At 42.2% G+C, this 24,141-nt stretch overlaps 1 protein-coding gene across 1 annotated transcript in view; it reads left to right on the forward strand.

The window, feature by feature from the left end:
- Positions 1–24,141, forward strand: part of LOC149438318 (dynein axonemal assembly factor 8-like) — a 163,782-nt gene that overhangs the window by 15,348 nt on the left and 124,293 nt on the right. Inside the window, exons 6-12 of the mRNA XM_089659979.1 lie at positions 581–758; positions 6,416–6,583; positions 10,174–10,464; positions 14,813–14,960; positions 19,007–19,195; positions 20,605–20,757; positions 22,076–22,270. Coding sequence (XP_089516105.1) covers positions 581–758; positions 6,416–6,583; positions 10,174–10,464; positions 14,813–14,960; positions 19,007–19,195; positions 20,605–20,757; positions 22,076–22,270 — 1,322 coding nt within the window. The remainder of the gene's footprint in view (positions 1–580; positions 759–6,415; positions 6,584–10,173; positions 10,465–14,812; positions 14,961–19,006; positions 19,196–20,604; positions 20,758–22,075; positions 22,271–24,141) is intronic.

Raw genomic sequence — 24,141 nt, forward strand, 5'->3', positions numbered from 1 at the left:
TTTAGATAAAGGTTTTACATAAATCTGCCTCTCTGCCAAACCCTCCACTGGCTTCCACTCACCTAACGAATAAAATTCTACATACTAACAGCAACTTACAAAGCCATCGACAACTCTGCCCCCAGCTACATCACCAACCTGGTCTCAAAATATCAACCAAACCGCTCTCTTCAATCCTCCCTTCTGCTCTCTAGTTCCTGTTTCACCTCCTCCCATGCTCGCCTCAAGGACTTCTCCCTAGCTTCTCCCATCCTATGGAATTCCCTATCCCAATCTGTCCAGCTGTCTCCTAATCTATCCACACTTAGGCAATCCCTGAAAACCTTTCTTTTTAAAGAAGCCTATCCTGTTTCTACCATGTAAACCGCCATTTATTTTCTCCATCAGCTCACCCCCCCACAGCTATTACCTTTTATATCACTCAACCCCCCCCACCAACCCCCCCCCCCTTTCTCCAAGTAATTATACCTGTAAATCCATTTATTATATGACAAGAAGGGAAAACATCACATTTCAGTGAACATTCTTCAGTGAACAGCAATGAAGTAGAATTAATTAAATTTTTTCTTTTTTTTTGTAGTAGTAGTCGAAGAGTTACCCCCCTCTCTGCTTTCATTTGAGAGCAGTATAAAGAAACGGCAAGATCGGATAATGGAGCAGCTGGTGGAATTAAATGTCAGACAATTACAGGCTCGGTCTCCTGCCCTGCAGAGTTCTCAGGAGCAGAAGAAGGCTGTTAGCATTCGGCCTTTTGACAGGTATATGTGAGGGTAGAAATGAATAAATCCAGGGTGCGCTGTGAATGATTATGTGAGGCAATAACTATAGAATAGGGTTAGGCAACATCAGTACATCAGCTGTGGTCAAACTACAAATCCCATCATGCCTCTTCATCTACGAGTAATGCCTGTGGCTGTTGGTCTTAGAAATCCTCATAAGATTTGTAGTTTCACCACATTTGGAGTGACGAGGTTGTCTATCCTAGTTGGTAAGGTTGAAAGAAAGACACTGGTCCATCCAGTTCAACCTGTGTGCGTGTTTGTGTGTATGTTGCTACCATTTTCAATATACATGTACAATAGGCTTGCTAAGACACATGTAAAAGTTTTTTGAATATATCTTCCTTCCAAGACCTCCTGCTCTCTAGTTCCTTTGTCACCTCCTCCCATGATTGCCTCCAGGACTTCTCCAGAACCTCTCCCATCCTCTGGAACGCCCTACCCCAATGTGTTCAACTATCTTCTATCAGACATAGTACAGGAAATGACCAGAGACTGCTGATGTACTACAGGAGATGACCAGAGACTGCAGACATAGTACAGGAGATGACCAGAGACTGCAGACATAGTACAGGAGATGACCAGAGACTGCAGACATAGTACAGGAGATGACCAGAGACTGAGGACATAGTGCAGGAGATGACCAGAGACTGCGGACATAGTACAGGAGATGACCAGAGACTGCGGACACAGTACAGGAGATGACCAGAGACTGCGGACACAGTACAGGAGATGACCAGAGACTGCGGACACAGTACAGGGGATGACCAGAGACTGCGGACACAGTACAGGGGATGACCAGAGACTGCGGACACAGTACAGGAGATGACCAGAGACTGCGGACACAGTACAGGGGATGACCAGAGACTGCGGACACAGTACAGGGGATGACCAGAGACTGCGGACACAGTACAGGGGATGACCAGAGACTGCGGACACAGTACAGGGGATGACCAGAGACTGCGGACACAGTACAGGGGATGACCAGAGACTGCGGACACAGTACAGGGGATGACCAGAGTCTGCGGACACAGTACAGGAGATGACCAGAGACTGCGGACACAGTACAGGAGATGACCAGAGAGTAAATGTAATTACTCTGTGATCAGCTTTGTGTTGTTTGTAGCTGGGACTTCCACTATTTGACTCATGAAATTGTCCTGCAATACGTTCAAGAAAGGACAAATCTTAAAGTGGAGCTCCACCCAAAAGGGGAAGTTCCTCTTTAAGGCCTCCTTCTCCCATCTTCTTTACTTATTGGCACTTTTTGGGGGGGAAAAACTCATCTATGGCCAGCTTTAGGTCAGTGCATAGTTCCACCTGCCCAATCAATATCAGGATAGTTGAAGTCCCTCATATTTATGACATTGCCTTGTTTCCCCACCATTTCTAACTGTGAAAGGAGATGAGTCTCCATCTCATCCTTAGGGTTAGGGGGACTATAGCATACACCCACAAATAATTTACCATTTGTTTCATCCCTTTGAAGCTCCAGCCACAAAGATTCAAGCTCGTCTCTAGCCCCGTTAACACTGTCATCTCTCATATTCACTATCAAATCACTCTTGAAATATAGACTTGCTCCTCCCCCTCTTATACTTACCATGTCCCTCTTATGCAGTGAGCACCCTTGGATATCTATAAAAGTAGTGCAGTGCTAATGAATGATATGCCAGATAAAATCTTATGAAAACACGCACCGAGGTATTAGATGCGTATGGACCATAAGACATACTCATAAACACGTAAAATGTATAGTTCTTAGTAAAAATGCACATGCATGTAAAATGCGTTTAGATGATAAAATGTCAATAGAATCTCAATAAAATTTCTTCAAAGTGATCGCCAGGTTACTGTATTTAATCCCAGTATATAAGAAAATCCTCAGGTGGGTATGCTGATAAAATAGATAAAATGCGCACTCACCAGATGCGCATATATCAAGTGCGTTGTATGGTATAATGGTGGTCGGTCAAGGATCCCTTCTTAAGGTGGTCCGGGGTTTAGCCTGGGAGTGGGTGGCCTTCCTTTGGGTTATAGGATAGTGGCAAGCCAGGATATATGGATCAATCTCTTCCAAGCACTGGGGTAGTCACCGGGGATCGCTGGGGAATTAAAGTGCTCGGTGCAGAGCAAAGAAAAGGGGTATTCCCATGGTGTAGTATTTTAAATGATACTTTACTGGTACAAATTATTAAAAACTAAAATCCAAAAACATACACTTGTTGCAGTGCAAAAGATGAAGCAATTAGAAGATAGTAACATGAATTAGAACTGACCAGCTGGTGAATAAATGGCCGCCGGACCTCCGTGATTCGGCGGCGTGACGTCACGGCGTGCAGGGCTCCTCCTTAACCCTTGGATAGTTGCAAGCCAGTAATGTGAGCTGTCAAAAGAAGGTTTCTGATATTCCTGTGAAGACAAAGTCCTCCTCAAGCATCGGAAGTTGTAGTTATAATCCTGCTCTATAACATACAGGATTAACCTTCTTGGCAGTATGATTCTTTCCGATTTTTTGGTGCTGAAAGCGGTACCATTTTTTTGCATGGAAATATGTAGTTTTTTATTCTAAGCTGTAATTTTTAGGAATAACTCACTGAAATCTGTACGAACAAGAGTCTATTAAACATCCCGAGTAGGATAAAATTTGAAACACGAAATCATAAATTATGATTTAATAAATAATAATCAAAAATAATAATATAATAATAATAAATTTAATTCAATAATATAATCAAACCAAAAACACTGAAATTTGAAATACAGAGGCAAATTCGCATATTGCTGAGCAAAGTCGCAAAATTGTTTTCAGTGTCTGATGACGAATTTCCCCCACGAATCATTATCACTCAATTCTGCAAGTGGTTCTGGTTTACTATCGCTGTTCTCTAGCTGTTCTAAAACTGCTTTTGACGTAAAGGGACGCTTTTTGGACGCCATGGACTTTTCTAAGTTTACAGGCAGAAAGAACAGTCAAAATGCAGGCAGGGCACAGGACAAAGCAGTAGGGACAAAATATATGTGAAATGCATTGAAACAGCAATGACAGCAAAAATGAAATTTTTTTTAAATTTCAAATTTCCCGCCGGTTCCGGCGCCCGTACGTCCCGACGTCCACAGGGACCGGAACACGGAAGCTGGATGCCGGCATCGGCCAGAGGAGATGGCCGGGGATGCTGCAGGGGACACATCGCGGGAGCGAAGGACAAGGTAAGTGCTGCAGGGACCCCCAGAGCAGCGCCGCATGGTAAGCCCGATTGTAGCTCGGGGTTACCGCTCTTGGTATTGAAATTATACCCCGAGCTACACTCGGGATTAGCGCTAAGGAGGTTAAAGTTAAACTGTACCCTGGCTATGCATGGCAAATAACAGGTTCGGGTTCATTTGACTGAATCTTCTTCAACAGCATATATTTACCCTTCCTTTCATTCCTCTGCCCTTTTTTAGCCCCTGAAAATGTATAAAAATCTTCTGTAACAACAATACCACTAAATTTGACAAAACGTGGGACCCATGGATTCAATACATCTCTGTACCTTGATCCTTCCCGCGGTGACCCTCTTCTTCTTTTTCATTTGCTTCTTCTGCTTTCTCTTTTCTTATTTCTCTTTCTTTCTTATTTTATTAGGTCTTTTCTCACTCCTCCGTGTAACGAGGTTGGGTGAGCCCATTTGTATTGGTTCTACAACATATGTCATGTTTTTCTTAACGCGTATTTAAGGCGCTTCATGTGGCTACAAGTATTGATTCTTATTTCTGTGATATATCATGGCATTTGTCTTTGATGTTATTTGTATTTTAAAAACTTTTCAATTAAAACCATTGGAAAATAAAAATCTTGTGTAATCTAGAATCACTGGAGTCTAAGATTATACAGGGCTATGGAGTGTGACAGTGCTGACTGCCCCAATGCTGTAACGGGGAGCATTACTATCCCCATTGCTGTGCAGGGAGTTACATATATAAATGCTAGTAGTAAAGTATTAAACTAGAATCAATGTGCTCCTACATATCTGGTGGAAGATCAAAAAAAGGTAATTTTAAAAGTGATTTTAAGTTTTATTAAATATGCAACTTTGATTGAAAAAAAACCTGGTAATCCAGACATTAAGGTCTTTGTTCAGGCATTTCTTGTAATGGAGTGACAACTGTCTCCCAACTGTGCTATTCGTTACCCTTTATTTTGTGGTCATAGTAGGGACTGAAAGTGGTTGTTCCAACATATATTGCACAAGCATGGTTCATTGTTGGCACTATCAGGAAGCCAGTCTAGAGCAATGATTTGCCGCCAATTTAGGAGCAAGTGCATGTAGACAGGAAGTGGTTCAAATAATCTGGAGGAGATCTGAAGCACCGAGACACAGAAAAGAATGAAGAAAGTGGAAACATGGTAGCTGGTTACGATGTTAGAAGCCCCCCCCCCCCTCCAAGGAAAAAAAAACACAGTTTACTATGCTTCAGTTATGAATAGACACAGAGTGTGCTAGGTACTGATCACTCATTGTGTTCATTCAGGAAAGGAAGGGGCTGGTAAATGTGACATATTTACCAGAACCTTCCCCCACGCTCCATCCTTAAGGATCCTATTCTGCGCTTGCAGGTGGAAAGGAGAAGAGGAAAGCCAGCAGCACTGTGGGGGTTGAGGCATACAGGGGGGCCTGGGCAGCAGGGGGAAACATATGGTGCACAGTGCTGGTGATGGGTGTGGGGGGCAAGTACTGGAACCTATCCCCTATATGGCTCTCTCTGCAACAGCTGAAATCCAGCAGTAGGGAACAGATAAGAAGCTGGCTTTTAGCTGCTGCAGAGAGAGCCATACAGGGGATAGATTCCAGTAACCCCCCCCCCCCCCCGCCATGCCGATTACCCTCCCTGCCCACATTTGATTCACCCAGCTGGCCTGGGCCCCATACAGGAGCACTGGTGGTACCCCTTATCCATGGCCCTGGTTATGATACATAGTGCTTTAATGAACTAAATTTCCCCAATTTAAGGTTTAGATTTATTTTTATCTATATGCTTTGAAAATATTAAAGATGATCTCTAGACATGATCCAACTGTACTCCTAAATCTCCTTTCCCTCCTTTAGAGTATGTTCCAGCATTATTTTTATACTTTGTACCTAAAGCATGAAACTGCTTTTATTACTCCTTGTGGCGTCCTCACCAGGCTTTCAAAAGTCTTGCAAGGGGCAGCTTTTGTGAGGAGGGTTCAACATGATGCCCTGGGTCAGTTCCCATAGAGGAAGGCATGCCCTACTCCAGAACTACTGCTCCCAAGAGCACGTTCTCTACAAAGAATGTGTGGGCAAACTCTTGGGAGTCAAGGCAACAGTATGGTTTTGCTTGCCAAGAAAGAAATCAATATATGCTTTGAGACAGAGAAGGACGGGGTAATGTAGTCCAGCAGGGGAGAGCTCAGTCATGGCTGACGGGTCTGTTTAGAATTTCAGTACAGCGGGGGCAATGTTGTGGGTCAATAAAAGGAAGTTAGGAGCTCGCTGGATTTCTGGAAGGATCACAAGTATTTTCAGTGTTTTTAAAAAAGCAAACAAAAAAATTGTCCATGTATTGCAGTACTGTGTATTTTTATTTTGCCCTGACATACACTTTAATAAGTTGTTCTTTCATTCCAGACTATCTCTTCCCAAGAGGGTTACAAGCGTATGGCATTCTGAACATTCCCCTACAGTTTGCATAGACTTGAGAGACACTTTGCCTAATGCACTTGTTAAGATGGGTACAGAAGGCAAACCTAAAAGGCAAGAAAATGAGCTGAAAAGAAAACATTTGCCAATAAATGAGTAAGTACAGCAAATGTGTTAATTGCTTTTGTACCACTAGATGGCAGCAAAACTGTTCTGATAATCATTTGATCTTGTTAGGAGTGCGTCTTTCCAAACAGGTCAAATGTTCAAGACATAGACTAGCATAGTGGTGCTCAACGTTCTTCATATGTGCCCTTGACATCACCCAAGGGCCATGCGTAAAATTCAGTCAATGTTCATTATGAGAGACCACAGCCACATAACATAATATTGTCAAAGACTAGGGGCATGATACAATAGATGATCAGAGACTGTGGACATAATACAGGAGATGGTCAGAGACTGTGGACATAATACAGGAGATGGTCAGAGATTGTGGACATAATACAAGAGATGGTCATAGATTGTGGACATAATACAAGAGATGGTCAGAGACTGTAGACATAATACAGGAGATGGTCAGAGATTGTGGACATAATACAAGAGATGGTCAGAGATTGTGGACATAATACAAGAGATGGTCAGAGATTGTGGACATAATACAAGAGATGGTCAGAGACTGTGGACATGTTAAAAGACATGGTCAGAGAATGCAGACATAATACAGGAGATGGTCAGAGAATGCAGACATAATACAAGAGATGGTTAGAGACTGTGGGCATAATACAGGAGATGGTCAGATACTGTGGAAATAATACAAGAGATGGTTAGAGACTGTGGGCATAATACAGGAGATGGTCAGAGACTGTGGACATAATACAAGAGATGGTCAGAGACTGTGGACATAATACAGGAGATGGTCAGAGACTGTGGACATGTTAAAAGACATGGTCATAGAATGCAGACATAATACAGGAGATGGTCAGAGAATGCAGACATAATACAAGAGATGGTTAGAGACTGTGGGCATAATACAGGAGATGGTCAGATACTGTGGACATAATACAAGAGATGGTTAGAGACTGTGGACATGATACAAGAGATGGTCAGAGGCTGTGGACATAATACAGGAGATGGTCAGATACTGTGGACATAATACAAGAGATGGTTAGAGACTGTGGACATGATACAAGAGATGGTCAGAGGCTGTGGACATAATACAGGAGATGGTCAGAGATTGTTGACATAATACAGGAGATGGTCAGAGATTGTGGACATAATACAAGAGATGGTTAGAGACTGTGGGCATAATACAGGAGATGGTCAGATACTGTGGGCATAATACAGGAGATGGTCAGAGAATGCGGACATAATACAAGAGATGGTCAGAGATTGTGCACATGCTGCAGGAGACAGTGAACATGCTATAGGAATTAAAAATATGAAAAAACAGCCCGTGCACACCACTTAAAATGAAACGCCAAGATCAACTAAAATAAACCTGCCAGCACAATAAAGTGCAATAAAGTACAAAAAATAAACAAAAAATGTTCAGTGCTGCTTCCAATGTGAACTAATGAAGTGAATCATTCACATAAATTACCATAATCAAAGTACATAAATCAAGAGATGCTAAAATATATTCAAAAAATTCTCTGTCTAAATTTATTTATTTATTTATTTCAGGTATTTATATAGCGCCGTCAATTTACGCAGTGCTTTTACATATATATTGTACATTCACATCAGTCCCTAACCCTCAAGGGGTGTACAATCTAAGGTTCCTAACTCACATTCATGCATACACATACTAGGGCCAATTTAGACAGGAGCCAATTCACCTACCAGCATGTCTTTGGAGTGTGGGAGGAAACCGGAAACCCACACAGGCACAGGGAGAACATGCAAACTCCAGGCAGGTGGTGCTGTGGCTGGGATTTGAACCAACGACCCTAGTACTGCCAGGTGGAAGTGCTAACCATTTAGCCACTGTGCTGCCCTAAATGAGAAATTATGTACAAGTGTAGTCTAAAAGTCCAAACTGGGTGCAAGTGTATAGTGTGCTCAAAGTAAATGTGCAAGTCCTCCACCCAGTGCCAGCCCAAATGTTCACGTCCTCTGTAGACCTCTTAATGTTATAGTAGGTTTACCAGCACATTTTTAGGTCCCAGGCAATGATCTATATCAGTGTTTTTCAACCTTTTTTCAGTCAAGGCACCTTTTTAAAATTCAGCATAATCTCAAGACACCCCAATCTAAAATGTAAAACCTATTCTTCACACATCCAGTACACCCAATGTTAGAGGGGATTTTTTTTTCTTCCAAAGCAAATACACCTTTGCACACTGGTGCTGACTAGTATTCCAGTGTGTCTCTCATTTTCTCTCCCTTACTCTGCTAATATGATCCCAGTGCTGACGGAGAGGGCAGGGGAGGGCCAAACAAGGATGATGTGCATGCACCCGACGTCCTCCTTATCAACGGATGATGTCATTGGTTGTTAGGATGCTGGCAGCTAGAAGGTTATAAAAGTGCACAATGAAAACTTGTGGCTTTGTGTACTAAAAGGCAGGATTGATCCACCTGCTGACTTGTATACAGTTTTTGGGCATTTTGCCAAGGCACCCCCTGAAGAAGCCCGAAGGCACCCCTGAAGAAGCCTAAAGGCACCCCAGGGTGCCTGGGCACCCTGTTTGAGAAAGGCTGATCTATATTCTTATGCAGTCATCATGTACATCACGTCATCCATGGTTAAAACAGAGAAATCCTTATGTAGATCCCAGATCGCACATAATAGACAAAATGCCACAAAATAGTGGTCTCTGTATTTATTAAAAAACCACTTGCATAATAAAAGACAGAAACCGCTTTAAGAGAAAGTTATATCCTTTCGTCCTGCTTCAGTACTCCTCTGCTCAGCCACTTGCATCTGACCTGATGTACTTGCAAAGATCGCCAGCCAAACGTTGCTGGTAACTTCAGGTGCCGGTAACATTAGAAACCAACAGCCAGAAGGGTATTGGTAAGTGACAGGATCTGTGAAGCTCCACCCCTTACACGTTACGCCCAGAGGTCTTCCTCAGAGAGTCTATACTATGTTATAGGAGTTCTTGGAAACTGGAGACATGCTTCAACAGACAGTCATAGACTGGAGACATACTACTTGTCATTACTTAACATTATTACCTGTTACTTTCCATATTATTTGAAATCTTGTTCAGCCAGTGATTGTGATTTAGGCCCCCTGAAGCCCGATCTTTAATCTTCACATCCGTTTAGCAACAGAGCCTGGTCAAGGACCCATTCCTTAGCTCTTTGAGCAGTAAAGGAGAAGCAGTACACTATTGAGATCATCTTGTAGTTTCCGCTCCTGTAATCATGTTGACAGTGTTAGACTTAAAGCAATGTACAAAGCAATAGATTAGGGATCAGCTCAGTGCTGACCCTCCTTCTTCCAGTCTGAGTACAGCTGTGCAGAGGATAACCAGGAGGCTAAGAAAAAGAAGGAACGCAGGCGCTATTGTTACCACAAATACATTTTTGGTCAACTCCAAACTGTAATTTTAAAATGGTTTGGACTGAAGGGCTTTCTCAAAAAATGAACTACATGGGAATGTGCTAAGTGGACCAGTGGGTATAGCCACATAAAATGATGGGTGTGTCTAGTTTTAACTTGTTCTTAAAATTCAGGAAACTTTAGCTGTCATTAATTGATTTATTGTTAATATGGTACAATTAACTCACAGGTCAGAGCATACATGTAAAGGCATGTTACTACGCCAGCTTCGCTCCACAAAGAGAGCGTCTAGTGCTGACCATTGTGACAACAGACCCCAACAATCAAATGCTAACGGACATGATCATGAGGATAAGATAACGACTTCTCGAAGACGAAGGTTGCAGCGGTTGGAGAAGAGGAATGACATTGGTCCACAATCCCAGGAAAAAGGGTGCAGTGTTACAGAACAAGACATGAAAGAAGAAGAACCCAAAAAAAGCAACCTGGATCCACCTGAAAAAATCCAAATCCAAACCATGTAAGAGTCAGCTATTTCCTTTCTGATACTTGCTGTCTAATTTTTCTTGACACACAGACCTTTTGTATATGTGAGGTCTTTAGCAAGATAACTGATTATTACCTAAACAGGTCATTATTATTATTATACAGGATTTATATAGCGCCAACAGTTTGCGCAGCGCTTTACAATATAAGGGAAACAGTACAATTACAATACATTTCAGTACAGAAGGAATATGAGGGCCCTGCTCATGGAGCTTAGGTTTCTTGCATACATGTAGGCGGTGGGCTTATTTACAGTATATCTATCACTAAAGCTGAATATACAGTCAGGTCCATAAATATTGGGACATTGACACAATTCTAACATTTTTGGCTCTATACACCACCACAATGGATTTGAAATGAAACAAACAAGATGTGCTTTAACTGCAGACTGTCAGCTTTAATTTGAGGGTATTTACATCCAAATCAGGTGAACGGTGTAGGAATTACAACAGTTTGCACATGTGCCTCCCACTTGTCAAGGGACCAAAAGTAATGGGACAATTGGCTTCTCAGCTGTTCCATGGCCAGGTGTGTGTTATTCCCTCATTATCCCAATTACAATGAGCAGATAAAAGGTCCAGAGTTCATTTTAAGTGTGCTATTTGCATTTGGAATCTGTTGCTGTCAACTCTCAAGATGAGATCCAAAGAGCTGTCACTATCAGTGAAGCAAGCCATCATTAGGCTGAAAAAACAAAACAAACCCATCAGACAGATAGCAAAAACATTAGGCGTGGCCAAAACAACTGTTTGGAACATTCTTAAAAAGAAGGAACGCACCGGTGAGCTCAGCAACACCAAAAGACCCAGAAGACCACGGAAAACAACTGTGGTGGATGACCGAAGAATTCTTTCCCTGATGAAGAAAACACCCTTCACAACAGTTGGCCAGATCAAGAACACTCTCCAGGAGGTAGGCGTATGTGTGTCAAAGTCAACAATCAAGAGAAGACTTCACCAGAGTGAATACAGAGGGTTCACCACAAGATGTAAACCATCGGTGAGCCTCAAAAACAGGAAGGCCAGATTAGAGTTTGCCAAACGACATCTAAAAAAGCCTTCACAGTTCTGGAACAACATCCTATGGACAGATGAGACCAAGATCAACTTGTACCAGAGTGATGGGAAGAGAAGAGTATGGAGAAGGAAAGGAACGGCTCATGATCCTAAGCATACCACCTCATCAGTGAAGCATGGTGGTAGTAGTGTCATGGCGTGGGCATGTATGGCTGCCAATGGAACTGGTTCTCTTGTATTTATGGATGATGTGACTGCTGACAAAAGCAGCAGGATGAATTCTGAAGTGTTTCGGGCAATATTATCTGCTCATATTCAGCCAAATGCTTCAGAACTCATTGGATGCCACTTCACAGTGCAGATGGACAATGACCCAAAGCATACTGCAAGAGCAACCAAAGAGTTTTTTAAGGGAAAGAAGTGGAATGTTATGCAATGGCCAACTCAATCACCTGACCTGAATCCGACTGAGCATGCATTTCACTTGCTGAAGACAAAACTGAAGGGAAAATGCCCCAAGAACAAGCAGGAACTGAAGACAGTTGCAGTAGAGGCCTGGCAGAGCATCATCAGGGATGAAACCCAGCCTCTGGTGATGTCTATGCATTCCAGACTTCAGGCTGTAATTGACTGCAAAAGATTTGCAACCAAGTATTAAAAAGTGAAAGTTTGATTTATGATTATTCTGTCCCATTACTTTTGGTCCCTTAAGAAGTGGGAGGCACATATGCAAACTGTTGTAATTCCTACACCGTTCACCTGATTTGGATGTAAATACCCTCAAATTAAAGCTGACAGTCTGCAGTTAAAGCACATCTTGTTTGTTTCATTTCAAATCCATTGTGGTGGTGTATAGAGCCAAAAATGTTAGAATTGTGTCGATGTCACAATATTTATGGACCTGACTGTATGATGAAAAAATTATATAGAAGACTTTCATCAAAAACCAAAAGACCAAAGGATTAGTGGATTCAGAGATACAGGCAGCTAAAGTCTTAGGCAACTGTTCACGTTTCCTGATCAAATATTACTATATCCTGTTCACTTCCTACCTCAGAGCTTGCTGTGTGGTCAGGATGTACATCACATTAGTTGACCAATAGTGAGGATCAGAAGAGGTGACAGCGAGCTAGAGTTTTTACAGGAAGAGTCAAGATTTGCATATCATTTCAGCAGCCTAAATGTGTGGACCATACTAAAGGCAACTTCTGCTTGTGCAATTTTCATTTTGCTCTTCCTAACCACTTGACCACATGGCCATGCTATTTAGCACTGCACTAATTTAACTCGTAATCTGCGTGGTCATGCAACACTGTACCCAAATAAAATATATATCATTTTTTTCACATCAATACAGCTTTCTTTTGGTGATATTTGATCACCACTAATTTTTTTATTTTTCATTATTATATAAATTAAAATTTTATAAGAAAAACTATATTTTCTATTTTCTGTTATAAAACATATCCAGTGAAAAAAATGTAATTTATTCATGCGAAAGTTATAGCTTTTACAAAATATGCTGTGTATTTACTATATTGTTTATGTATTTATTTATTTATTTTTTAATACTTGCATAGACGGTGAGCAACAACTTTTATTGTGGGAGTGTAATAGTGTGGCGGGCAACCTGACACTAACGGATGCTGGCTGAGAGGTACACTAACTGACACTGATATGACAAGTGACACTAATACAGTGATCAGTGATAATACTGTATACTGTCACTGTACTAATTACACTGGCTGGGTAGGAGTTAACATTTCAGGGCAATCAAATGGTTAACTGTGTGTCATGTGTGCTGCTTTTTGCTAAATATTTGTTTGTTCCTTCACCCTGCTTTGCAGGGAGAAGAAACAAATTAGATCATTCCCTCTATAAAGAGCTCTGTGTATTTGCCAACACAGGGCTCAGGTTGTGATTGGACACAACCGATCAGCAGATCTCAGCCATAAATCACTGAAAACTGCTGGCAAAATCCCACTGTGTCCAATCACAGTGGGAATCAGCCAGAACGCGCGAAAGCCACTGCTGACGTACAGGTACGTGATTGTGCCTGTACAAATCGCCTTCCCCACAGTAAAATATGGGTGAGCGGCCAACAAATGGTAAAATGTTATTAAACCCAAAACCAAAAATTTAATATATTGCAGCTTACCAATCATTAGATGTGGTGACTGCATTCGTTTTCATTTATTTTGATTTTTTCACGGTTTTCACCTGGTGATCTGGCCAATAATACACCTCCTGTATTAGTGAGACACCACTCTGATTGAAGGAGCATAGGAGGAGCAGCAGACAGCAGCATTGTCAGCCTTGGGGGGGGGGGGGTACTGTATCAGCAGATTTAAATATACTAACAAATTGTAGCCAAACTTCAGCTCACACTTTATAATCAGTTACAGCAAACAGGTTTTTTCCTTCTGCGATAAAGGTTTTACCTAAATAAATAAAAGCTGATCATTTTAAGCACCACTGCCAGTTTTAAATAGTTTGTCTCATCCAAGTAAACTGATACATTGCTGGAGAGCTTGTTCTTTTGAAAAACAGACTTACTGGCTGGATCACCAGAAAATAGAAGAAAGCCCAAAAAGGAATATGAATGTAGCCATCACATCTAAGAATTGGTCAGCTGCATTGCTTTTTGGGTTTAATACTGCTTTAAAATGATCTGTGACAGTTTCACTTTATAGGTCTGGTAAAAAAAAAACACTTATTTTTACTGCCCCCAGCAGTCCATTCTAACAAGGCCTTAACGTTTGTGATTTTGTATTTCTGTCTGTGACATTGAGCTTTGAGGAGATGTTCACTTTTTGTCCCCCGTGACACCCGTATAAGAAATAAGGGGGAGAGATTGCGGCTGTCACAAGAACAGGAAGGTAAAAGCAGCAATAAAAAATATTGCCAGAGATTCTGACTCTTTCTGTGTACTAAATAGTTTTTTTTTGTCTGTGCCCTCAAAAGGGACAGGCAATAAAAACTCAACAGAGGCTCTAACCCTTGTTATCCTTCCTGTCCCAAAAACAAATAGACAGTTTTGGCTGAAGTTGGGATTTAAAAATGATAACTCTGTGCAAGACAGATGAGTTATCACTGAGGGAAATTTACCTATTCCTCCATGCAGAATCTGTGGTCTACATGAATCCAATGCTTGCGATATCCAATGCTTGCGATATATGTAACTGGTTTGTTTTCCTGAAGTTTTGTACAAATCTGTCAGCTTGACAAGTAGTGAGAGGTTTTGATTACTGTGGAAGTTCAGGGTATGTGTTCGGCACTTACACTTCAGATCTCTCATTGCAGCCCTGCGGAGATGATGGACAGGGAGAAGTTGGAGAAAGAAAGGAAAAGTAGGCAGCGCATGCAGACACAGCTGGAGGGCATGAAACCGCTGCACTCAGTGAGCGGACGGCAGCCCATGGCTCAGCAAACTCCCGTTCTCTTTCATCTGGTAAGACAGGAGTCATGTTATGTTAATCACCAAAAGTGTTTTCCACTTTCATTCTAAATATGTGGAAGTCGGTTCTGATTTCTTCTCTTCACTTGTCTGACCACCAACTAAGTGCAAACTGAAATTCATGGTCTAGTAGAAGCAGGTATGGAACTGGAGAAGGAGTGCTGGTTGATAATTCCAAAATGTTTCTAGATAAGTAAGCACTTTGTCATGCACCCTGATGAAGAGTGATGGAACAATGACAAAACCTGATGGAGACAACAGTGATGGAACAATGACAAAACCTGATGGAGACAATGGTGATGGAACAATGACAAAACCTGATGGAGACAATGGTGATGGAACAATGACAAAACGTGATGGAGACAATGGTATGGAACAATGACAAAACCTGGTGGAGACAACAGTGATGGAACATTGACAAAACCTGATGAAGACAACAGTGATGGAACAATGACAAAACCTGATAGAGACAACAGTGATGGAACAATGACAAAACCTGATGGAGACAATGAAAAAACCTGATGGAGACAATGGTGATGGAACAATGACAAAACCTGGTGGAGACAACAGTGATGGAACAATGAAAAACCCTGATGGAGACAATGGTGATGGAACCATGACAAAACCTGATAGAGACAACAGTGATGGAACAATGTCAAAACCTGATAGAGACAACAGTGATGGAACAATGAAAATCCCTGATGGAGACAATGGTGATGGAACCATGACAAAACCTGATAGAGACAACGGTGATGGAACAATGTCAAAACCTGATGGAGACAATGGTGATGGAACAATGACAAATCCTGATGGAGACAACAGTGATGGAACAATGACAAAACCTGATGGAGACAACAGTGATGGAACAATGACAAAACCTGATGGAGACAACAGTGATGGAACAATGACAAAACCTGATGGAGACAACAGTGATGGAACAATGACAAAACCTGATGGAGACAATGGTGATGGAACAATGACAAAACCTAATGGAGACAATGGTGATGGAACAATGATAAAACCTGATGGAGACAACAGTGATGGAACAATGACAAAACCTGATGGAGACAATGGTGATGGAACAATGACAAAACCTGATGGAGACAATGGTGATGGAACAATGACAAAACGTGATGGAGACAATGGTATGGAACAATGACAAAACCTGGTGGAGACAACAGTGATGGAACATTGACAAAACCTGATGAAGACAACAGTGATGGAACAATGACAAAACCTGATAGAGACAACAGTGATGGAACAATGACAAAACCTGATGGAGACAATGAAAAAACCTGATGGAGACAATGGTGATGGAACAATGACAAAACCTGGTGGAGACAACAGTGATGGAACAATGAAAAACCCTGATGGAGACAATGGTGATGGAACCATGACAAAACCTGATAGAGACAACAGTGATGGAACAATGTCAAAACCTGATAGAGACAACAGTGATGGAACAATGAAAATCCCTGATGGAGACAATGGTGATGGAACCATGACAAAACCTGATAGAGACAACGGTGATGGAACAATGTCAAAACCTGATGGAGACAATGGTGATGGAACAATGACAAATCCTGATGGAGACAACAGTGATGGAACAATGACAAAACCTGATGGAGACAACAGTGATGGAACAATGACAAAACCTGATGGAGACAACAGTGATGGAACAATGACAAAACCTGATGGAGACAACAGTGATGGAACAATGACAAAACCTGATGGAGACAATGGTGATGGAACAATGACAAAACCTAATGGAGACAATGGTGATGGAACAATGATAAAACCTGATGGAGACAATGGTGATGGAACAATGACAAAACCTGATAGAGACAACAGTGATGGAACAATGACAAAACCTGATGGAGACAACAGTGATGGAACAATGACAACACCTGATGGAGACAACAGTGATGGAACAATGACAAAACCGGATGGAGACAACGGTAATGGAACAATGACAAAACCTGATGGAGACAACAGTGATGGAACAATGACAAAACCTGATGGAGACAACAGTGATGGGGGATTTTATTGCACCTCTTGTCCATATAAGTGGTGACGAGGAATATGAGGATATGGAGTGGCATGAGTGATGGTGTTGCAGGCAGGACCAGATCTGTGTGGCTGTGAGGAGCGTGGGCCAGATGACTGTAGACCACTGGGCAAGAGCAAGATACCGGAACATGGGGTGGCAGTGCAGGTGGCAGGAATGTAGCCAACACAGCACAGATCATCAAGTGTCGTCCAAAGCTTTTGCTGAAGACTGATCACGTCACAAATGACCAAGTGCAATGTTCTGGAGCTGCCCACATGCCTGACGAAGGGGTCATGTGTGGCTCTGAAACGTTGCACTTTGTCCCTTGTGATGTGATCATCACACTACTCATTGTCCCTTGTGATGTGATCATCACACTACTCATTGTCCTTTGTGATGTGATCATTCTTCATTAAAAGCTTCAGATGATCTATGGCGTGCTGGCAAATATGTGCATTGATCTGTGATGTCCCCAGTCTCCAGTTGGCAGTTGCTGCAGCACCCTCTACTTTTGAGCTCATTCTAGGAACGTGTGCTCTGAGAACATTGACAGTAAGGAATGTAGCCAAGACACAGGCTGAGGTGGGTAACATTCAGGAAATGAAGTACCAAACCAGAAGACCGGAATGAAGTTGGGGAACACAAGCTGAGGTTGGTAACAGCTGGGCAGTGGGGATAGCAAATCAAGAAGCAGAAACAGCTTTGAGAATACAAGCCAAGGGCAGTGACGGTTGAGCAGCAGAGGATCAAGGCAGTAACCAGAGTCAAATAGGCAGGCTGAGGTCACATCAGGCTGGCAAAGATCAAGGGGCAGGTCAGAAGGCTAGGATTGTACATGGGAGGGTAGAATTAGCAGGTGAAGCTACTGGTAAACAGAAACTAGCTGAAAACCACTTGGTCATGTCTTGGTCTTCCAGTTTATATAAGCCATGTACCTCCAACATGTCAAAGGGCCTCCAATATGCATATGCAAATACTACCCTTTTACAATGTTGGCATTAGCCTAGGACTACTCACACTGCTTCATTCTCAGTATAACTGTGCATGTTGATAGGGCAAAGAGGTACCTTGGTAGATATTTAGGACAGCACTTGTAGAACACTATCTGCTACAGCCTTTTGTTTATTGGAGTAATTTTTCCACAGGGTAAAAAAAATCTGTCCCTTGACCATGCAGGTAGAAGCAACAGAATCACTTTAATGCCTCCCTACCATTATTTTACCTTTACTAGTCTGCTGCTCATTTTAGCTGCCAGGAGCAAAAAAAGTACCCAGTACTTCTTAATATAAAGAAACTCTTTTTCCTGCCATGTGATAGTGCTAGTCCCTCTTAGATTGTAAGCTCCAAGGAGCAGAGCCCTCCTATCCCTCTTGTATTGATCTGTATTTTTGCTGTATTGTCTCCCTTTATATTGTAAAGCGCTGAGCTTAAAGAGGAAGTACAGCCAGAGCTTGTTTGGCTGTACTTCTCCTGTGGATCACAGCGTGTGAGTGCAGTTCATTCTGCAGTCCTGTCCTGTTTCAGGTGACAGTGAGCTAAAGTCTGCTGCCGGCTGACGTCACTTAGCCAGTCCAGGCTGGGGAAAGATCCCAACTTTAAAGTCTAGATGTCTGGACCGGCACCAGCGTTCACTGACAGCCTGAGCCAGCAGCTCCCTCCACAGCCCAGCGCTCCAGTGATGGGGAGGGGGACAGAGCAGAGAGGGGTGACTGACAGTCACCAGCTCTCTGCTCATAGAGCACTGATAACTGAACGATCAACGCTCTTTGATCGCTCAGTTCTCAGTCTTAGAGCTGGCGGGGGACAGATGCAGCATCAGACATATGCTGTATCCACCTAGGTAAGTATGATTTCTAGAAAAAAAAAAACTCAACGTCTCTTTTAATACTGTGTTATTTTTGGAAAATCGTTTGAGTGGGTTCACTCATTGGGTGACTCTGGATACTTGACTTTAACTTGCAAAGTAAACCATGTATGTTGTATTTTACAGGAAGCATCATACAGCCCAGAAATGGACACATTACCTGTGTGTAGCAGGGAGGAAATGTTACTCCTCACTATGCGGCTGTCTAGTTGCGGTCAAACAGTTACACCAGCCCAACACAGTGGTCGATTTCCAGCCTCTTCCCTCTCACAGGCAAACATCTACCACGCTTTGCTTGTCTGGCTCATTACCCTGGTGAGTGAGATTGCTTATAGATGAGCTCTATCTTTACCATCAGTCTTGCAGTTGTACAGGCTCCTCTCATGTACTGAAATGAATTTACTGAACGCTGTGACTTTCTCACAGTGTGCATTTAAAGATGTAGCATGTCAAGTAGAGCCCTTTCCCCCACAGTGTGACTGTCCCTGTCCAGTCCCTTTCATTTATTAGATTTCAGTTTTTTTAATCATGAAGCAGACAGGAGGTGATGTGACAGGACTGATTTTGCAGACCTGAAGCTTTTTCTGTGCAGAATTACACATTTTTTGTTTAAAAAATTATTCACATATGTGTGTTTCAATTGCATGTTTAAAAGGTAACTCCACTTTTGTGGGAAAAAAAATGGCAAATAAAAAAATAATAATATAGGATATAGATTGTGACTCAAGTCATATTGTAATTAAATGTTATTAATAAATACAGTTTCTTTTCAGTCTGCAGCTCTGTAGTTATCTGAAAATGCAATATGGCAAACTGGAGACATTCTATACATAGATGGTGTATAGAACTCCCCCAGAAATGTAATTTCCTGCTTGTGTGATTGGCTCAATTATTTTCCCAGAAGTCTGCACTTCTGGAGACATTCTATACATAGATGGTGTATAGAACTCCCCCAGAAATGTAATTTCCTGCTTGTGTGATTGGCTCAATTATTTTCCCAGAAGTCTGCACTTCTGGAGACATTCTATACACAGATGGTGTATAGAACTCCCCCAGAAATGTCATTTCCTGCTTGTGTGATTGGCTCAGTTATTTTCCCAGAAGTCTGCAGTAACCTACAAGTCAGATTTTGGGCATCCCTGCAACAAAAATGTCATTTTTGGTGAGATACTCCCAAAAGGAAATCACGTCTAAAGGGATGCTGACTCTGCCACTTTCTTAATTAGAACCCTGCAATTGCAGCAGCTGATAATTATGGAAGTTCCTCCCATTCACACTAATTTTGCACATGGACACAGACAAACAAACAGCTATTTCTTCAGAACAACGAAAGGATGGAATCTGCAACAATGTTTGTTAAAATGTACATAAGTCACCCAGAGGGCAATGTTATATTTCTCAATAAACATGGAGTTACTCTTTAACAGTTTGGCTGTAGTTGCCCTTTAATCGGACATTAACTTTACAAGTCTGCAGGAATAAATTCCTGATGTGTCACAAGATACATCAATAGTATCCTAAAAAAAAAAGTGTACCTTTTTTTAAATGATTGAAAAGCAGTCCCTGCACTCCAGACGGAAGCCTTTTATTATGAAGAAAAACATCCAAGCTCGGCTATATCTCATACTAGATCAGTGTGTAAAATGACAACTGTGGTCAATGCTTCTTCCAAATTCAGTTTTGGTTGTCCTATTTCTTGTTTTTTCTGGTTCTGTTCTCTTCAGGTGTCACCATTAAATCTTCAAGGTGAGGCAGAGGCCCCTTTCCAGGTGTTGGGACTTCAACAAGTGTGGAGGGAGGAAGGACTGGCACTTTACGCTTGTGTGTCACCCAGGCATGTAGGCACTCACCCAAGTCCCAAAATCCGAAAGCACAAGGTAAAAATAAAGTCATGGCTTTGAGGATCAGCCACAGGATGGGAGTATTTTTTTTTTTATTAGGCACAAAGCTTGCTGAAAGCTCTACAAATGCTTTGTCAAAGCTTGCTCACAAAAGCTTGTTCACACTGCTCTTAAATAAGCTGAAAATGGCCTGAGAATAGTCATCATAAGATGCCTTAGTTACCAGATACATTTTGTTATGCAGTAAATCCTCTATCTGGTAACTAAGGCACCTTGTGATGACTTTTCTAAGGTCATTTTCAGCTTGTATAAGAGCAGTGTGAACAGCAAGCTTTGACAAAGCATTTGCAGAGCTTTCAGCAAGCTTTGTTGAAGCTTTTAAAATACTATTCAACTCCAGTTTGTAAATGTTGAACACAGATCCTAATGAAAGTGTTGATTGCCACTTTAAGCAAGCAGCTAGCAAGCTTCAGCGCTTCTTGAAGCTTGTGGAAAGCCTGCTAGCAGCTTGCTTAAAGTGGCAATCAACAATCCCATTAGGATTTGTGTTCAATATTTACAAACTAGAGTTGAACGGTGCTTTAAAAGCTTCAACAAAGCTTTGCAAATGCTTTGTAAAAGCTTGCTGTTCGTACTGCTCTTATACAAGCTGAAGCCCATAGGCCTAAGGTAAGAAATGCTACCTGTCATTGGGATACTAACGGGGGCATATTTACCACAAGGCAAACAAGGCATTTGCCTAGGGTGGCATTTTTCAGGAGGGCAGCACCCTCCCCCTCAGGTAAAAGAACATATGCGGCATGGGGACCAGGTGGGATCCAAAAGAGGCTGTGGGCTGCTTGATGGTGTATTCAGAGCTCGACTCTCATTCCTGGGGATGTCTGGAGCTGTGAAGGTGAGTGTCTTTCTCTCTGTTACCGGGGGGGGGTTGGTGGTGTTAGTGGGCAGGGGTGTTGTTGGTCACTGTCAGGCTTTTTCGGGGGGGGAAAGGGGGTCTGGTGTTGGTCGGTGTCAGGCTTTCCCCGCCGGGGGGAGGGGTCTGATTTTTTTGTTGCCTAGGGCAGCAAAAAACCTAAATACGCCACTGGATACTAACCTGAAATAAGTAGATCTGACTGTTTGCTGCAAGCTTGCTCTAGTTTAGAGAGTCAGAAGGTGTCAAAGCCAGGGACAGCCAGGCAGATATCATTTTCAGAGGTCAGCAATGTCATTCTGAATATTCAGTACAGGTATCCTTTATAGCCCAATTGCAGTCTCAGAAAAGGAAAGTCTTCATTTTCATCGTCTTACCTCCATGTTCCTGTTACTGCAGTTGTGCAGGGTGTTTTTAGTAAAGCCTGTTATTTTGATCCAGGGCAAGGACCGCCTACGAGGAACCTCCAGTTTCTACCAGCAGATGTCGCTTTACCTGTCGCACACCACTCTGCAGAGCGTCACCTGGTGGAGAGAGGAACTTAGTCATCAGCTGCAGGGTCAGCTCTTCACATTGAGCGTGGATGTTCCAGCTGTGAGATTGAGTAGCATCGCAGTACTCAATCCTGACCCAGAGGTAAGGAATTGCAGTCACAACACGTGGAGAAGACTTGCTCTGAAAACGGGTGACAGGGAAGTTCTCTACTGTCCATCAGCTTTTATGGGTGGAGGGAGAGGTCCTGATTCCACTGGAGTTTTCCCCTACCAGCCAATGTAGTGGCATTAGAAGTGGAAGGATTACTGCCTTTTTTTACTTTCAATGATTTTTATTAATTTCAAAGGGAGCACTACACATTATGAATGGCTTGTATCCAATGCTATCAATTATCCAACCACGACCAACAAATCTAAAAAGGCAGTATGATATACATAGGTTGTAAGCAGATATCTCTGTTAGGCATGACTGCCACTAACCACTGTACAATAAGCCCTGGTTCACACTGATGCAGTGTGGCACATCGCATGTGATTCGCACAGGAACCGCACCACATTCCTGTGCAAATCAAATGCTAATTCTGTGTGGTGCGATTTGAGCCATACATTTTGTATGGCTCAAATCGCACTGCATCCTCTCCAAAAAAGTGCAGGACCCTTTTTTAACCCGCACCAGAATCGGATCACATTTGGTGTTCACACCCATGTGGTCTGAATCTGCACATCGCACCGCGGGGTGTTGTTAAATTAAAATACACACCCACAATGGTTCGTGTGAACGGGGTGCGATTATGATGCGGTGCGGAAATTGCACAGAAACCGGTGCAAATTTCGCACTGCATAAGTGTGAACCCGGGCTCAAGGTAAATATATAACCATACATTGGGGTAGATTTACTAAGGTTTGGCCATACATTATACAATTTTCTGTCTAATTTCCACCCAATTTCCTTTAGATTTACTTTCAACTATGTAGTGCAAGGGCCGGCCTAACTGGATACAATTGAAAGTGTTGCTCAGGTTTGACCTCCTATTTTATTGTTTTTGGAAAATCAAAAGCAAAAGTCTCAAGAAAATTGTATAATCTATGGCCAGCCTAAAGCTGGCTCACTCAGAATGTTGTACACCTGTGCACAATCAGCTGTACTGTAGCTAATCAGCTTTTTAACTTTAGCTTGATCAATTAGGCTTTAGTAATAAAACTTGTTAGCTGATTGGTTTCCATACAGAAGTGCACAAGATTCTGCTAGAACCAGCTTTAGTAAATAAACCCCATTGCCTACTTGATATTTATGCCTATGTTCTTGCATTAAAGTAGACTGCTGTCCATCATATCAGCAGGGTGATGCTCTATAACCCCCGGTTCACATCTATGCGGCCGTACGGGCCGCGTTTTGCACGAACACGAGAGCCTATTCATTTGAATGGACCCCCGTGCCCCGTGACACGCAGGGAAAGAAGTCCCTGTACTTATTTGGAAAACGCAGCCCACACGGAAACCTCGGTTCCCAGTACGGTTGCGTTTTCCAGTGTGGGTGGTGTGCCATTAGAACTAATGGCACCTGCCCGCAGGTCCGTATTTCTCTGTGCGGGTGGTGCGGCTGCACGGATTTTCGTGCAGATCCGCAGCAGCACCACCCGCACAGATGTGAACCTAGGGTGACTGAAGGCTCTAATGCTGGTCATACAAAATTTGTACAATCGTTTGTACAAAAATTACCAGTACATTCGACAACTTGACTAATGCCATATGAAAGCAATTCAAAATTTAGTTTGCTTTCAACATTTCGATTTTGAAGTGAATGGACTCTCATGAACAAAAACCACGTACATTATTAGTAACTTGTTTGTTGAAGAAAAACGTCTATCCTGCTCCTTCGAATTTTCTTGTCACTGCGTTTGAAAATAAAGGTCAATTTGATCCCAACAACAATGAGAAAATTGATGGAACATTCATAAAATGAAATATTTCAAAAGAAATTCTACTAGTGTTTTAAAGCGAAATGAAACCCTG

This window comes from Staurois parvus, unplaced genomic scaffold (assembly GCF_062004578.1).
Source record: "Staurois parvus isolate SC_StPar_1 unplaced genomic scaffold, SC_StPar_1.0 ptg001193l, whole genome shotgun sequence".
Lineage (NCBI taxonomy): Eukaryota > Metazoa > Chordata > Amphibia > Anura > Ranidae > Staurois > Staurois parvus.